Here is a 17,988-nt window from a genome sequence, read left to right as displayed (position 1 = left end):
TGGAACTATGTCAAAAGTTATCAAACCGTGCATACCCCTTTGATCCAGCAATGTTTCTACTGGGATTATATCCCAAAGAGACCTTAAAGGAGGGAACCACATTTGCAAAAACGTTTGTGGCAGCCCTCTTTGTAGTGGCAAGAAACTGGAAAGTAAATGGATACCCATCAGTAGAGGAAGGGCTAAACAAGTTATAGTATTGGAATACTATTGTTCTCTAAGAAACAACCAGCAGGATGATTTCAGAGTCTTGGAGAGACCTACATGAACTGATGCTGAGTGAAATGAGCAGAACCAGGAGATCATTATATACAGCAACAAGATTATACAATGATTAACTCTAATGGACATGGCTCTCTTCAACATTAAGATGATTCAAACCAGTTCCAATTGTTCAGTGATGAAGAGAGCCATCTACACCCAGAGAGAGAATCATGGGAAGAGAGTGTGGAATACCGCATAGCATTGTCACTCTATTGTTATTTGCTTGCATTTTGTTTTCTTTCTCAGTTTTTCTTTTTCTTCCTTCTTGATCTGATTTTTCTTGTGCAACAAGATAACTGTATAATTATATATACATACACTGGATCTAACATGTATTTCAACATATTTAACATGTATTAGACTTCCTGCCAGCTAGGGGAGCAGGTAGGAGGAAGAAGGGGAAAATTTGGAACAAAAAGTTTTGCAAGGATCAATGTTAAAAAATTACCCATGCATATGCTTTGTAAATAAAAAGCTTTAATTAAAAAAAGATATGTTTTTCTAAACAGGCCAATTTGAGGTGTCTCTCTCTGAAAACACCTCCATTATTCCCTTCTGCTTCCCTGATTCAAGACTACTTCCCTTATTACCTAATTTTTCCCTAGGAAATAGACCAAAAAGTAATTGGAAACTAAACAATCTCATCTTAAAGAATAATTGGGTGAAGCAGCAAATTATAGATACAATTAATAATTTCACCCAAGATAATGACAATGATGAGACGTCATACCAAAATTTATGGGATACAGCCAAAGAGGTAATAAGAGGGAATTTTATATCCTTAGAGGCTTACTTAAATAAAACAGAGAAAGAAAAGATTAATGAATTGGGCTTGCAACTAAAAAAACTAAAAAAAGACCAAATTAAAATCCCCCAATCAAATACTAAATTTGAAATTCTAAAATTAAAAGGAGAAATTAAAATATTGAAAGAAAAAACTATTGAACTAATTAATAAAACTAAGAGTTGGTTCTATGAAAAAGCAATAAAATAGATAAACCTTTGGTAAATCTGATTAGAAAAGGAGGGAGGAAAATGAAATTATAGTCTTAAAAATGAAAAAGGAGAACTTTCCACCAATGAAGAGGAAATTAGAGAAATAATAAGGAGTTATTTTGTCAACTTTATGCCAATAAATTTGATAACCTAAGGAAATGGATGACTATCCCAAAAATATAGACTTCCCAGACTAACAGAGGAGGAAGTAAATTGTTTGAATAGTCCCATTTCAGAAAAAGAAAAGAACAGGCAATTAAACAACTCCCTAAGAAAAAACCCCAGGACCAGATGGATTTATATGAATTTTACCAAACATTTAAAGAACAATTGGCCCCTAATGCTATAAAATTATTTGATAAAATAGGGAGGAAGGAGTCCTACCAAATTCCTTCTATGACAACATGGTACTGACACCTAAACCAGGTAGGTTGGAAAACAGAGAAAGAAAATTATAGACCAATCTCCCTAATGAATATTGATGCTAAAACTTAAATAAGATATTAGCAAAAGACTACAGAAAATCATCTCCAGGATAATACACTATGATCAAGTAGGATTTATACCAGGAAATGGGGTGGTTCAATATTAGGAAAACTATCAATATAATTGGCCATATTAACAACCAAATTAACAAAAACCATATGATCATCTCAATAGATGCAGAAAAGCATTTGAAAAATCCAACATCCATTCCTATTAAAACACTTGAGAGTATAGGAAAAATGGACTTTTCCTTAAAATAACCAGCATCTATTTAAAACCACGTAAGCATCATATGTAATGGAGACAAACTGCAGCCATTCCCAATAAGATCTGAGGAAATAAGGTTGCCCACTATCACCGCTATTATTTAATATTGTCTTAGAAACGCTTAGCTTTGGCAATAAGAGCTGAGAAAGAGATTAAAGGAATAAGAATAGGCAGAGGAAACCAAATTATCACTCTTGCCAATTTACATGATGGTATATTTAGAAAACCCCAGAGATTCTACTAAAAAGTTATTAGAATAATCCACAACTTTAGCAAAGTTGCTGGTTATAAAATAAACCCACATAAGTCATCAGCATTCTTATATATCACTAACAAAATCCAAAAGTCAGAGTTACAAAGAGAAATTCCATTTAAAGTAACTACTGATAATATAAAATATTTAGGAATCTATCTGCCAAGGGAAAATCAGAAACTTTATGAGCAAAATTACAGACCACTTTTCACACAAATTAAGTCTGATCTAACCAATTGGAAAAATATTAAATGCTCTTGAATAGGGCAAGCAAATATAATAAAGATGACAATATTACCTAAACTAATCTATTTATTTAGCGCTATACCAATCAGACTCCCTAATTTTTCCCTAGTCATAGTCTATTCTATAAACATTAAACTGTTTTCAATAAGAGAATTCCATTCAACAAATATTAATCACCTTCTAAATGCAAAACACATTAGCCTGGGTATTGAATAATATTTTCATTTTAATAGATGCTTACTGAAGACAAAGCTTTAATACAAATAAGAAAGCTAATAAATAGTAAGGACTTTAGATTTGGCTATTTTGAGGGAAACATTTTAGCAGGAGTGAACTTTCAGCAGAGGATACTGTTGATCAGGGAGGATGGGGAAGAAGAAAATGCACATTAATAGCACAGAATAATCCATTTGCCAACTCACCAAATATTTGTGTGGGGCAGAGAAACAAAGTCAAAGTGTAGCCTATTAGATATTGTTATAGTAAAATGTTATCAGAGGAACAAATAACACAATCTTAATTTTTATTTGAACATTATTTAATTCAAACCATCTGGAAATGAGTTACTAAATAAGTACTTTTTAAAGCACTGACTGTCACCATTCTTGATAACAAAAAAATTGATTTTTCTGCCCAAGAAAACCCAATAAAAATAGATTTAAATTACTTTATTAACATTTCTGAACTTACCTGCAGTCTGCTAATGTTCTGACTAGCTAATTTCATTTCTTCATTCAATGATTCTTTAGACTTTTCTGCTAAAGATAATCTTTTGGAGAGTGCTCGGCACTGTCAATTTAGAAAACATTATGTCAGCACAAGAAGAAAGGTTCTCTGTAATTCATTTCAACTTAAGGTAGAATTTGACAACAAAAATTCAAATGCAAAAGCTATTTTCAAATAAAGCTCAATTCATTCCATAAATATTACTACTCTGTGCCAGACACTGTGCTAAGCAGTAAGAATACAAAAAAAGGCAAAAGACATTCTTCTAGCTTCAAGGAGCTTACAATTTAATGGTAGAAGCAACATGCAAACAAATATATACACAGCAAGTTAGGCAAAGGATAAACAGGAAATAATTAACTGAGGAAGGCACCAGAAATCAGAGGGATTGGGGAAAGTCTTCCTATAGGAGGTGGGACTTTAGTTGGGACTTAATGGAAGCCAAGGAAGTCAGTAGTCAGAGTGAAGGAGAGAGAACTGTTCTGAAGCTGGGAAATGGACTGTTCATGGACCAGTCAGGTCAGGGACAATAAATTAAGGAGTGTATGTTAAGGAGCAATGTGTAAGAAGACTGGAAAGGTAAGAGGGGATTAGGTTATCAAGGATTTTGAATGACTAACAGAACATTATGTATTTTCCTGGAAGAGAAGGAAAAGTTTATCAACCAACTCAAATGGTAAAGTTGTTGGTGCCTTTGCCACTTCCAGGTAGTTACATATAACATCTGTGGTTTCTACTAATTACTCAGCATGTAGTATTTGTTGCTTATCATGACTGAACAAGGCAAGCAGATATATCCAGGACTATTATAAGTTTCTAATCATGTAAGATAGTGCATAAGACATTAAGTATTTTTTCTTTAATTTCTATTCAAATTACATGAGCAATGTTTTCAACAGTCCCATCATCTAATCAATTACATACATGAATATACACGTATATAAACATATACATATTATATACATGAAAAAGTGGTCATGACATTCAAGATGTCTATCCTTTTCTTTCAAAGCTTGAATTATATTTGTTTAAAAAAAGGAAATGGATATAAAATTCTAATATACTACTGCTTCAAACAGGCCACATTATTAAATGGCAAACTATAAATCTGGGTACAAAACTTAATTAACTTCCTTCCAAAATTTTCTGATAAAACCAAGGAAGCCAACAAAAAAATTCCATATGAACCACATTAAGATTCAGTATTGGTACCTAAATGTTCAGACTAATCATACTAACAAAAATCTATAAGAAGTCAATACTCTTTATAAAATAAGGCAACACTAGAGAAATTTCTAAAATGTTTATACTACAGCCATATTCAACTGTTAAAAAATGTTTTAGGAGTTCAAAAGAAAAAATTTCTACCCATTCAGTAAAAAGAAGTGAAGCTTCTTCCTCTATTCCACATTCTGAACAGTTTACTAGCTTAGTCACTATAGCTGTCATTTAAAATAGCAGGAAAAGAACAAAGCCAATCAACCCTTTTCCATAAGTACATATAATTCCTTCACTCCCGACTCCTCCACAATCCACTGACTTCTTAAGCAAAGGGTATACGAGCACAATTAAAGCAAAGTTCTACATATCTTTTCTTATCAATTGCTTTTAAAGCTTTAAAAAATACTACAAGATTAAATTCTATAACTTACAAATGACTTTAGATAGAAAAAAAATACAGCAAATGAATAGAGGATATGTGAAGAATTAAAAAAAAAATAGGAAGACCTCTATGAAGTGAAGCAAAGTGAAGAACCCAAAACTAAAATAAAAATATATAATGATCATAATATCTAAAGGCAACTTTTAAATGGCCAAACAAATGGACAATAATGATACTATCATATTAACATTAAACTATATCTCTTCTTTTTTTTAACAAACAGTAAGCTTCACAATAAACCCTGCTAAGTATATGATTCAATATAATTAATATACTTAATAAAAATAGTCAATAGGCATTTATTAAAAATCTAGTATGGGTAAGGTGCTATGATGTGAATACAACTAATGTACTTTAAATACTGCTTCCTAGTCAGGTCGTGCTTACATCAGTCCTGGATCCACTTCTCACTCTCCAGACTTTTCTACCTCAACTTCAACAGATTTATTCCAACCCCATTCTTTAGATCCCCTTCCTAGCTGCTTTTTATAAGCTACATTCCTCTCATTAGAATGTAAGCTCTTTAAAGGCAAGAGCTTGTCTTTTTTTTTTTTTCCTTTTTTTTACTTGTATCCACAGGGCAATTTAAGTATAGTGGACATTATTAGGCATCTGAGTTTGGAGACAGGTAATTCAAAGGGAAAGGGAAGGGCAAGAAAGAAGGCATGAAAGCAAAGCCCACTGCAGTTTGGATGCCACACTGCTTTTATACACATCTTCCAACTCCATTTCCCCAACTCCTCCCAACAAATGGCTAAAACTTCTATAAGTGGAGTGGAAAAGAGTAGTCATCTTTGGAAGTTAGAAATGAGATAGGCAAGAGAGGGTTTTTCAATTATCGTGTGTGTGTGTGTGTGTGTGTGTGTGTGTGTGAGATGTACACTTTTATTTTTGTTAAAAAGAAAGGAATTAAAACATTTTTCGGACTAGATTTTTCCTAATATTTCCCTGAATTATTATGTTAAATGTCCATAATTTCACATTTTTCATGGTTCCACATTTCTAGGTGTTTTCTTAGTTTTAATGGTAAATAAAAATGTAAGCTCCTTTTAAAGTGTTTTGATTTTGTTTTGAAAAGTCTACATAAATGTCCTATAAAAATCACTGCTAGTCTCTCCATTGTTATCCATCTATATATACTTTGTAATGCTAAGTTATTCACACTAAAATTGCAAAATGTTCATTGAAAAAGTTTAGGATATTTCAATCTCTAAATTCAAAACCAAAGATGGTCCCTAACTGAAGTACAGAATTAGCTTTTGGAATGTGAGACAGGCAGTACAAACTATGATATGACTAAGCCGTTGTAGAATATACAACTTCTGACTTTAATGTCTTGGTCATTAACTGTGTCTGAAAAAGCAAAATCCTATAAGACTTGGAAATAACAAAAGATCCAATCACGAGCAACTTACCTCAGCATGAAAATGCACCGATTTGCTATCAGCCAACTGAAGCTGAGATGTAAGCTCCACTATCCTTGCCATATAATGATTTTTTATTAAATCCTCACGGGATTCAACATCTGGAACCTGGAAGAAAAGGAACATTCTTAAAATAACTCAGTTTTAGTTTAGATAACTACATGCCAAATGACAAAAGAAAAAAGACATCCTATGTTCAGTGAAAGAAAGAAAACATATCTCTTCAATTTGCAATTGGGTTTAATACTCAGTAGCAAACCAGTTTCCCTACCCCTTAAAGAAACTTCAGCAATCCAATCAGAAAAGGAGAACAGACAAGCTAAACAAGCTTAAACTGTCCAGTGTCCATTATCCTGCTTCCTGTCTTGAAATATAATTGTAATCAAAGGCAAAGAAGCAAGAAAGCTGAATGTTTCAATAGGCTTTACCTGCTCCTAAGAAACTTATCAGAAAGAAATGTAGATTACCTTATTTAATCTTTATAAGCAATGTTCTTTTCAATTTGGAAAAACTTAGTATACTACAACACAATTAAATACTAACTCAAATTCCAAATTTTGATTGCTTATCTAACAAGACATATTTTGGCAATTTTTATTATAAGGCATTCATTCATTAACACAAAAATTAGCATAAAGTCTAGCCATGGTTCACACAATGCTGAAAAAAACTAAACATTTCAGATATAACCTTGAACAAAGAAAAGACAAATTATGCCCAAAGCACAAGAATCAGGATTAATTTACTTTATGTCATCATCAAATATTTATCACATGTTCACTGAATACAAGGCACTGTGCAAATGAGTCCAATTTTTACAAGATGAAAACTAATAACCCTTGTACAACAATTCAGCAGGGATTTGTGTGGAAAGAGTTCATTATTCAAGCTCATGCTATAGAGAGGGCCTCTGTGAAAAGTGAAGAAAAAGTTGTCACAATTCTATACTTATATGTGGGAATGAGGGGAAAGTGCCATGGATAAACCTGTTAGAGAAATGAGGCACAAAAAAAATCAAAAAATTTTAAAGTCAGACCTTAAATCAAATCCATGTCTAAAGAATAAATCTCTCTAATATACTTGATATCTACCTTCTGTCTGAATAACTCTAAGGACAGAAACACTACCTTTAAAGGAAATCAATGGATTACTGGACAATTGTTAGAAGTATTTTCTTATATGGAGCATGGAGATCATTTAGATTAACAAATATCAACAGAGGGGCAGCTAGTGGTGCAGTGGATTGAGCACCAGCCCTTAAGACAGGGGGGCCTAAATTCAAATTTAGTCGCAGACACTTAACACTTCCTACCTGTGTGACCAGGGGCAAGTCACTTAATCCCAATTGCCTTAGCAAGAAAAAAAAAAGAAAGAAAGAAATATCAACAGAAAGGGGTGTACTATTCTGAATTGTTCAAAACCCTGATAATTGTTCCTGTAGATAAATAACACTGCCACATCACATACATCCTGAAAAGGTTTTAATGGGACCATAAGAACCCTGTTTTAGGTCCCTAGAAAGTTTTCCCAGGCAATGAAAGGGCAAAAGAAAAATAAGAGCAGAATTCAAGATAAGAGTAAAGTATTTCTCACTAGGTAGGACACAGAAGATATGGAAGGAACCACTTTCTACAATATATTTGAAATGTTGAAAATGTTTCCAACTGGAGTAACCTCATCAATAAAATGAGATCAATGACTAGACACTAGGGTGTTTGTTTAATCACCAGGGTGACTATTTAATCACCCCTAAAATTACATTATCCTACTACTTATAGTATACTCTCCCATTTCATAAATTCATTCTACTGGAGTTTCAAAGGAAAAATCTCATATAGGTTTTCTCAAAATCTCAAAAGAAATACAATGTTCAGAAATACCTTAAAAGTTTTTCATATCCAACTAGTCATTTCTCCGTTCGGTAACCAAGAGTTTCATGGTTCATAATATCTAAAGCTGATAGATACAAATTTTTTGGTTTACTTAAAAACCAAGAAGCTGGTCAAAGTTTATCCTGAACAGCCTTGTTAACAGCATTCCAAGACTTTGTCAACATGAAATATATAATCAGTCTACTATTTTCATTGGAGAACAAAGACTGGTAGTAAAATGAAACGAAACACACATTTTAATGATAATTTCTAAGGATATGTCAAAATAAAAAATTCAAACATGTAGTAAATTCATTTGACCAGTGCACATTGGTTTAAACTCTTTGTATAATCCTGTCAAGAGACAATAAATATGTTGCCCATCAATGCCCTGAAAGATTTTATTGATTTTTCATTGTGAATTTCAAGTATTATGTACTAGAAAGAAATGAGCTGAATATAGTTCTTTGTCTCCATACCAAGCTTGTGAGTTTATGGAAGAGTCTGATTTGCTAAATTGCTAATTCAAATCACTTAACAAGATAATTTCAAACAGAGTTGTAATTTGTCACTGACAGTTAAAACTGAATTGAAAGGGGAAAACTCAAGGATCATCACTGAAAAAGAAAATTTGTTTTCCTTTTATAAGAATCTTCAATAAAAATGAAATGAGACGAAGATTGTGAATTTCAAGGAATTGATTTACATAAATGTGCTGCTGGATATTAGCTTAGAAAAATGTCAACTACACAGTACCTCACTGTCTGATGTCTTCACCAACATTCCAACCTAGAATACAAGAGAAGAAAAAAATCACTCAGAATAAGCTACAATTTTTTCATTAAGAATTCATTGCACAATACTTTGTATGAGTGGAATGTTTTCAATTTCAACTTGTGTTCAGAGTTTATTATTAGGCCTTAAGATTAGAATAAGATTCCATACATTGACATTTATTGCCATAACACACTCAGCAGGGAATAAACAGTGACTTTTAACTATCTATCAAAATGCTCTCAGTATAAGATTTTTCAAATGAAGTTATACTAAATTACTATTCATTTATAAGAAGGAAAAAAGGCAAGTTCAGTTTCTTAGCCCCCAAATCCTATCATTTTTTATATGCTTGCTATATCTAAAGAAAAGAAATAATAGGAATGTTTATTCTATAGTAATCATCATAGTAAACACTGGTGAACCAAAAACATCAGGAACAAAGTATCCAGACAACAGCTCATGATAAAGAACAGAAGAAAAAGGGCAGCAACAGTTTCATAGTATTCATTTGAAACCAATATAATACAGATATCAGTTTCTGTAAGATTTATATTAATAAAAATTTAAATGCAGTTTTAAACATATTAATGTTTCTTAATTCTGGTCTGGAAAGACTGATAATTTAAGATTTCAAAAGAAGACAGTTGCAATTACTGAATTAAGAGCATTCTTCATAATAGAAGTATGTATTTCGAATCTAAAGAAATTTCTGTAAATTAAAAAAAAATTATTTGTACAAGTAATGTACAAGACATTTACTGAAACAGTAGCTTCAATAAATTTTCTCTTTCAGTTAGAAAAATTTTACAGGAAGATATCAATTAATTTAGTCATATATTTTAAAATACATATTTGAATAGGGCTGTCATGGGCAAGTTATGTTTCTCTCTTTGCCCCTCCCAGCCCCTGCCAGCATTTCCTCCTCTTTCTCATCTTCCATTTGACTCTAGATTTGAAAAACACTCTTCAAAAGAGTGATATTTATATAAACTAAAATTAGACATGATAAATGGGATTACATTTTAAAATGCATTTTAATTCTAACAAACAATAATTGAGTAAAATAAAGGTTTGGAAAGGTCTACAAATTTTTTTCATCAACTGATATCTTTTACTATCATTACTGATAATAAATTATGCTGTGCTTTCAAAAAAACTGTAAATTTCACTAAGAGAAACAATTTAAAATATTTCTTTAGGTATATTCTATGGGGGGATAGATTATGAAATTTTATTTCCTCTGTCATCTTCCACCCCCCATCTTTTCTAATGTCTTTTCATTTGTATAGACTCCATGAGCTCAACATTAAAGCCTTCTTCTGTTCATATTAAAATGAAGAGCTCACATTAATCAACCTTTTATTTTAAACTAGACACAAACTTGCCTCCAGAAACAAAAAAATTTTTTAAAAAGTTTTCAAATGGCATGATGAACATTCATTTCCAATATATAAACATCTACTATAACTATCTATATGTAATAAATTATTATTCACATAATAATTATAAATTCAGATTAGGAAGCATTAAAAAAAGTAGAACAAAAAAGGGTCAGTTAGCTGGATCTGGGCCTCAATTTGCTCACTTGAAAAATGGGAATAACACCTTTACTACTTTCTGGCAGTGATATTTTGAGCTAAACTCTTTGTAGACCATTAAACAATATATATTATACCTATCTGTTCTCCAGAGGTATGGAATAAAAATTAGGAAAACAATCCCTACCTTAAACACCTATTATCTGAATGATAATTTATATCATGCTTCAAGTTGGCAAAATACTTTATAAATATTTATTTTTATCCTCACAATAACTATGACAGTTAGGTGCTTTTGTCATCTCCATTTTAGTTAGGTAATCAGATGAGAAAATTTAGGTAATCAAAGGTTAAATGACTATTAAAGCTGAAGCAACATTTGAACTCAGGTCTTCTGGACTCTAGGCTTAGCACTCTAATCACTACAACCTACTTTGCCTCAACTGAGAAAAGAATGAAATCCTAAGCAAACCTTAAAATACAATGTAAATGTTAGCAATTATAAATGGTATTATTCAAAAGGACTATATATCCTAGTCTTAAATGGAGCAACCCATTTAACCACCTGGATATCAAACCAGTTTATTGGTGAAAAAAAATATATGGGTCATAAATTCCAAATCCAGAAGAATTGGATGACATAGCTCCCAGCAAAAACTCTCTGACAAAAACTAGAGAGTAGACTGGCAGAAACTATACATGGACCATCATATTATATCATATAGGAAGATAAGCTCAAAATGAGTACATGATTTAGACATGAAGAGTAATATCATAAGCAAATTAGGAAAGCACAGAAGAAATTACCTGTCAGAAGCATAGACAGGATGAAACAGCTAGATGGTGTAGCATATAGAGCACTGGCTCTGAAGTCAGGAGTACCTGATTTCAAATCCAGGTCTTAGGCACTTAATTCTTACTAGCTGTATGGCCCTGGGCAAGTCACATAACCCCAACTGCTTCAACAAAAAAAAAAAAAAAAAAAAAAAATATATATATATATATATATATATATAGAGAGAGAGAGAGAGAGAGAGAGAGAGATAGATAGATAGATAGATTAGGGGATAAGTGCATGACCAAACAAGAGATAGAGGGTCACAGGAGGTATAGTGGATGTTTGATTAAATAAAATTAAAGTTTTTTGCCCAAACCAAAAACAATGAGGCTAAAATTAGAAGAAAAGCAGGAAACGGGAAATTTTTGTATCAAATTTACCAAGGAAAGCTTGCATTTCTCAAATACTTGGCTTGGAACTGAGCCAAATTTACAAAAAATAACAGCCAATTTTCAACTGATAGTCAAAAGATTGATAGGTAGTTTTCAGAGGAAGAAATCAAAACCATTAAGTCATATGAAAAAATACTCTAAATTACTAATAATGGAGAAATGTAGATTAAAACAACTTTAATATACTGCCTTATACACATCAGATTCGCTAAAGTAACAGATAAAGAAAATGACAAATGCTAGAAGGGATATATGAAAACAATTACATTAAGGTATTATTGGTAAATCTGTGAACTAATTCTACTGTTCTGGAAGACAATTTGTAAATACATCCAAAGGGCAATGATACTATGCGGACCCTTTGATTCAGCAATACCACTACTAGGCTTATATCCTAAGATTAAAAAAAAAAGAAAGAAAAGAAAAGGACCCATATACACAAAAATATTTATAGCAGCTCTTTTTGTGTTAGCAAAGAATTAGAAACTGAAGCGATGTCCATCAGTTGGGAAAATGGCTCTATAACATATCAATATAATACTGTGCTATAACAAATAATGACCAAAATAGTTTCAGAAAACCAGCAAAGATCTATATGAACTGAGGCAAAGTGAAGTATGAAAAATGGGAAAAATCTATACAGTAACAACAACGTTGTATGAAAAATCAACTGTGAAAGACTTATTAACTCTGATCAAAATGATCCACCACAACTCCAAAGAATTCATAATATAAAATGCTCTAAATAGAGAACTGATGAACTCATGGAGTAGTCTGAAACATGTTTTTCCTCCTTTCTTCATTTTTTTTTTCAGAACATAGCTATAATGTGAAATATGTCTTATATGATTGTACATGTACAGTCTTGCCTTCTCAATGAATGGAGTAGGCAAGGAAAGAAGGAATGTGAAAATAACAATTAAAATAAAGTTTAAATTTAAAAAAAAAAAAAAGGAAGATCTGAATATAAGGCCTGATTCTGACAGGTACACATACAGGTTTTGGCAAAGTGAAATTGTATGTACATGTATGTGTGTGTGTGTGTGTGTGTGTGTGTGTGAATGAATTTATGGGCACATGGTTAACATCTGTCAGAAGCAAGACTCAAATAAACACAGATCTTCCTGACTTGGCAGGCTTGCCCTTGATCTACTATGATACATTGCCTCTAATATGTGTTCAAAATAGATACATTATTATGATATATTATTAAATACTATATATTAATGATATATGTTAACATAATAATATATGCCACATTATTTATATATGTATCTGTTATACATGTTATGAGATATTATAAATCATTTCCACAGTTGAACTGAGTATGATTCCCACAACAATTGGGTGAATTTGTTACATTTGAGACCAGTATAATTAAGCAAAAAGATGATGACTTTCTTAGCTATTTATATAAAATTTATTTAATGATTTACAAGTATATCTACTACCTCAACAAAGTCAATTCTGATCCATCACTGTGGCATGGAGGTGCCCCTTTACTGTACAGATTTCAAATATTATTCTAACAAGAAGTGGTGGGGTTTTTTTTTGAGAACCAGTCTAAGAACAGAGAATACAGGCTCACCACCAGCAGGCTGACCATGGCAACTTAATAAATAAAGATAACTATAACATATCCCTGAGTTTTCTGCAACTCTCTTCTGCTTCCACAATGATGGTGGCAGAAAAAAGTGCAGAAGATGCTAAGAATTATGTAAGTTTAAATGAGCTCTAAACACAAATTTAAGTAGTTGCATTATAAATGTAAGATCCTTGTCCCAGTGACTAAATGACATGCTACAAGAAGGAATGAATCATATTAATCTTAACATTCTTTCTATAAATGAAACCAGAAGACATAAAGAATAAAGAGTAGGGAAATAGGATATCTCCCAGGTTCTCTAGGAGAGTCAGATAAAAGAATTGTATAGTTAGTTTCATTGTGCATTCAAAAGCAACAACAATATTATTTCATAGTAAATGTGATTATCTCTTGCTATACAGATGGATAAGCATTTGGAAAAAAAGACTTAAGAAAACAGTCATTGCTTATGAATTGATATTTGTGACCAAAAATGTGGAAATAAGGAAATTCTATAAAGAACTTGATTATACCTATACTAAATAAGAGATCCTTCACTTCTTTTATTTAATAACCAACTTTTATTTTTAAATGCATAAAATAAAACACAGGATTACAAAATAGTTATGTTGAAATCAAGTTACTAAAACATTAAGAAAATATGTTCACAAACCACAAGTTCTAATTAAATCAACCCCGGTTTTAATAAAATCAACATAAATTTTGATATTTTAATTCAATGCAAAGGGAAGGATAGAGAAAAATATGAACTAAAATGTTAGTTCTGGAATATTAAATTAAAATTAAATTAAATTAAAGCTAAATGCTTAGATTATATTGAAAATTTGCACTTACATATCACAAATAATTTCTTCAAGAAGAAAGTCAAAAAGCAACAAAGCAAACTCCAAATAACAACCAAAAAAAATTCACTTGCTTATACTTTAATAGACAGAAATTTACTAATACTAGTAAATTTGCCAAAATTACTAATTTAGGAATATTTCTGAATTGAGTCATCTGTGTACAATCAGGCAAATAGCATCTTAAAGATCAAAATCAAAACAAATCAGAATTAAATTCAGAAGATAACATGATATACAATAGAGCAAATGCCAACCCAATCTATTTAAGCAAACTATTAATATCAAAAATAGAACAAGTTTAAAAGAATTGACAACACAGATTTTTTTTCAGCATTTCCTGAAGATTAGCCAATATAAATCAATCACCACAATGAGAAGACTCAAAAAACCTAAAAAGTGTCTCATCCAACAAACACCTTATAGTTTATCTTTATGCTAAGCACGGAGATATGACAGTCAAATGCAGGTCTCATTTCAAAAACAAAAATCATTTGTAAAATCTTTACAGAGAATGATCCTGGAAGTTAATGAAGTAGCACTGCCTCATAAAACAGCAAAGAAGCAGTAGAGGAAAGCAAAGTTACAGAAAGTTTGATGAAAAAAAACAAGATAGAACTTTTTAAAATGCAAAAAGTTTTTTTTTAATTGTTCTAACAAACTCTTTCCTCCTTCAATGAAGTAAAGGCAGCAGACACCCCTATATATGTGAGTGTAGAAATATTACTAAAAAAATAAGTAACTAGTCTAGATCCAGTTTATCATCTGTGCTAAAGGTGAACATTTTGGAGGTAGAGAGGGAATGATTCTCAGAGCTGAAAAAGTCTAGGATATGACAAAGGTATAGAAAAAATCCTATACTTTATTAATATCAAAAATATAAGTGAGAAAATAACAATTGCCAAACCATAAATTTATCTTCACATTATGCAAATATTTAGGAGAATAATATGCACATGCATCAAGGAGAACAAGTAAATAGCCTAAATTAGATCACATCTTAACAACCTCTCACTATAGACTGTATTAGTTTCAGACTGAAAACTAAAGAAAACACAAGATACTACTCTATTTATTACTACAAAAAAAGCATTTGACCTTGTAGAGCCAAATATTCTCTTAAAGCCTCCCCCCCCAAAGGAGATGCTTTCTACACATATACTAAAACCATGTAAAATTCCTTAAAAGGAGTTAACTTTGTTCTGATTATCAAAAATCAAGCAACGCATAAAAATGGTAGGCATATATTTGTCAAAGGTATTTACTATCCTAATGGAAGAAGTATAGCAAGGGTCTCATTGCATATGGTAAGATGCTTCAGATACTCCTCTTTGGGAACAACATTATATTATAAAATCCTGACAGCATTTTATAAATGATATACATAATCACTCCAAAGAGTAATCTATATACAAGAGTACCTAACTATTTACACAGGAAAAACGAAGTGAATGAAGAATGCCTCTATAAATAATGCTATAAATGAAATACCACAGGATGAAAAGTCCATAGAGACCAACCATCAAGTACATATATCTTGAAAAGATGTTGTCTGTGGAGAATATTCTAGGGCCAGAATGAAAGAATCTAGACTTCCTTTGAGGAATTTCAGAACTTTTAATGAGTCACAAAATCCTACTTAAAACAAAAGCCAAGAAGTTTAAGAACAATAATTTTCCAGTGCTGATATTTGGCTGTAAGACATGGAATGACCACAATAACCAAGGAACTGAAGCTAAGAGTCACCCAAAAGGCAAAAAAGAGATGAAGACAAGACCACCATAATCAAAGAAAACTCATGCATCTAAAGTGTCATTAGGTCTATTATCAGAGAGATGCAGAACTAGAAAAGATGGTTGGGTCAAATATACTCAGGATAAACCAATGGAACGTCACATATCCCCCTGGTAGTCATTCAATATTAAGAGATGTCAAGATAGGCCTCTTAAATGTCAGCCTGCCTTTTCCATCTTCCCCTCAGTTCTGTAGAGATCTTATAGCCAGATATAAAAGAATATTTACAGCTTGCACAAATAGAGAATACCCTCATTGATGACATCACACAAAAACAACATCATAAAAATCTGGAAACTAAAGCTAAGAGGTGACTTGCCCCAGGCAGAATACATATTATGGTCTTCCTACTTCCCATCCTGCCCTCTGCCCACTACACCATGATGATGTCTTTCTGTTCCCCTTTGAAAAGCATTCTGATTAGTAGGTTGCATTCTGCAGGACAAATGGAGTTTTCCTTCAAGAACATGATGTATGTTGCATGAGTTTTTTATGTTTATCTTGGGAAGGCAGGCGGGACCTTTGTCACTGAGAATGAGAAGAACAAGGGAATCAAAGAATCAAAACAGAAGCAATAACCTTACCAGACTGGTACTCTGAACAGGTTCTTGCCAAGTCCTGTCAGATGGTTCTTCCTGATCTTGTACAGCGGCATTCACCATAACAGGATTTTCCTGGGTATTCTGAACCAGCTGGGCTCCACTGGCATTTTTCACCTTATCTGCCATTCTCTGGTTTTCCTTTTCTAACTTGATTTTGGCTAGCTGGGCTTCCAGCATCCAATGTTCCTTCTCCTGCTCCAGTTTGGCAATCTTCTCTAAACTCTGCTGGACCTTCAGAATTGAAAGATAATTACTAATTTGAATATGAAATGAAAACAAAACTGAAAGGTCTAGAGACTTTATGTGAGCAAATCAAAGCTACTTCAAAAGATACAAATATATTTAGAAAACTAATCGGACTTACTGGACAAACCATTGAAATAAATATAATTGCTTTTTTTTTTCAAACTGCTATTTAAATTTCTGCTTTTAATAGAAGTCTTTCCACTTATTTTTTCCAACTAATTTTTAAACCAGGTCACAAACCTTGAAACGTGAGTTCTAGCTAAGTTTGCTTTGTTATATGAAATGTAAAAGCCTAAAATATGGCTCAATAGTTGGCCTTATTGGCTATGCTATCCAAAATCCAAAAGAAAAGCAACAATTGCCTGTCTTACTGCTCTACAATACTATCTTTCCCAGAGCCCCAAAAGAACTGGAAAAAAAGCAATTTCTGAATTTTCTTTTTAAATGTCTAATTTTGAGTGATAAACAACAACTAAATTTATTATAGATTTAGGAATTACTTTTAAGAATTCTGGGAGGATTCTGGGAAGATGGTGGAATAGATTGGTAAATTTCAAGCTTTCCCAATTTCTCCCACAAATAGAAAACTGGTGAAAAATCAAGAAGACTTGGGGCAGAAAAGGGATCCTCCTAATACAACACAAGAAGATGCCAAGAAAGACCCCAGGCTAGAGATTCCAAGCTGCAAACACCTCCAGGCTAGCTCTGTAGAAACAGCAAGTGGGGTCCCCCTTAAGCTAGCTGTATGTGGCTGAACTCTCAGCAGGAACCACAGAGACTTTCACCTCACGGTCTGTTTGTGGAGTGGGAGATTGAGTCCAGAAAGACTCAGTAAATCTCTGCTGGTTGGGAACATCAGCCCCAGCTGTGCTGCTGAGACTCAGCCCTGGATGAGAAAGAACCAGCTCCTGGTGAGTACTGAGGCAGCAGGGTAGGGATGCTGCTGGCTGTGGGCACTTATGGAGGAGAGAGTTCTTAGTTTGGGGTTCCAGGTCAGAGGAGAAAGCTGGAAAAAGTTTGAGGGACTAATCCCCCATCCCAGGACTAAAGGTGCTTACACTAATATCTCTTATTTTTTTAAAAAAGTGAATTGCTTACATTAATATCTCTAATTTTTTTAAAAAAAGTGAATAGGTAAAGAAAAAACAACCTCACCA

At 32.5% G+C, this 17,988-nt stretch overlaps 1 protein-coding gene across 4 annotated transcripts in view; it reads right to left on the bottom strand.

Annotated features, from left to right (window-relative positions):
• The window catches only part of PPP1R21 (protein phosphatase 1 regulatory subunit 21), a 96,665-nt gene that overhangs the window by 14,542 nt on the left and 64,135 nt on the right, over positions 1-17,988 (bottom strand). For all 4 annotated transcript variants that reach the window (XR_004231696.1, XM_031950453.1, XM_031950454.1 and 1 more), the window contains 4 exons: positions 16,568-16,816; positions 8,953-8,985; positions 6,317-6,433; positions 3,203-3,301 (listed from right to left, as the gene is read on the bottom strand). Coding sequence is in view for 3 of the 4 variants with exons in the window: in XM_031950453.1 (XP_031806313.1) it covers positions 3,203-3,301; positions 6,317-6,433; positions 8,953-8,985; positions 16,568-16,816 (498 nt within the window). In the remaining variant the exon portion in view is untranslated. The remainder of the gene's footprint in view (positions 1-3,202; positions 3,302-6,316; positions 6,434-8,952; positions 8,986-16,567; positions 16,817-17,988) is intronic.

This window comes from Sarcophilus harrisii, chromosome 2 (genome assembly GCF_902635505.1).
Source record: "Sarcophilus harrisii chromosome 2, mSarHar1.11, whole genome shotgun sequence".
NCBI lineage: Eukaryota > Metazoa > Chordata > Mammalia > Dasyuromorphia > Dasyuridae > Sarcophilus > Sarcophilus harrisii.
The sequence above is the reverse complement of the archived record's forward strand: the minus strand, read 5'-3'. Positions and strand labels throughout refer to the sequence as shown.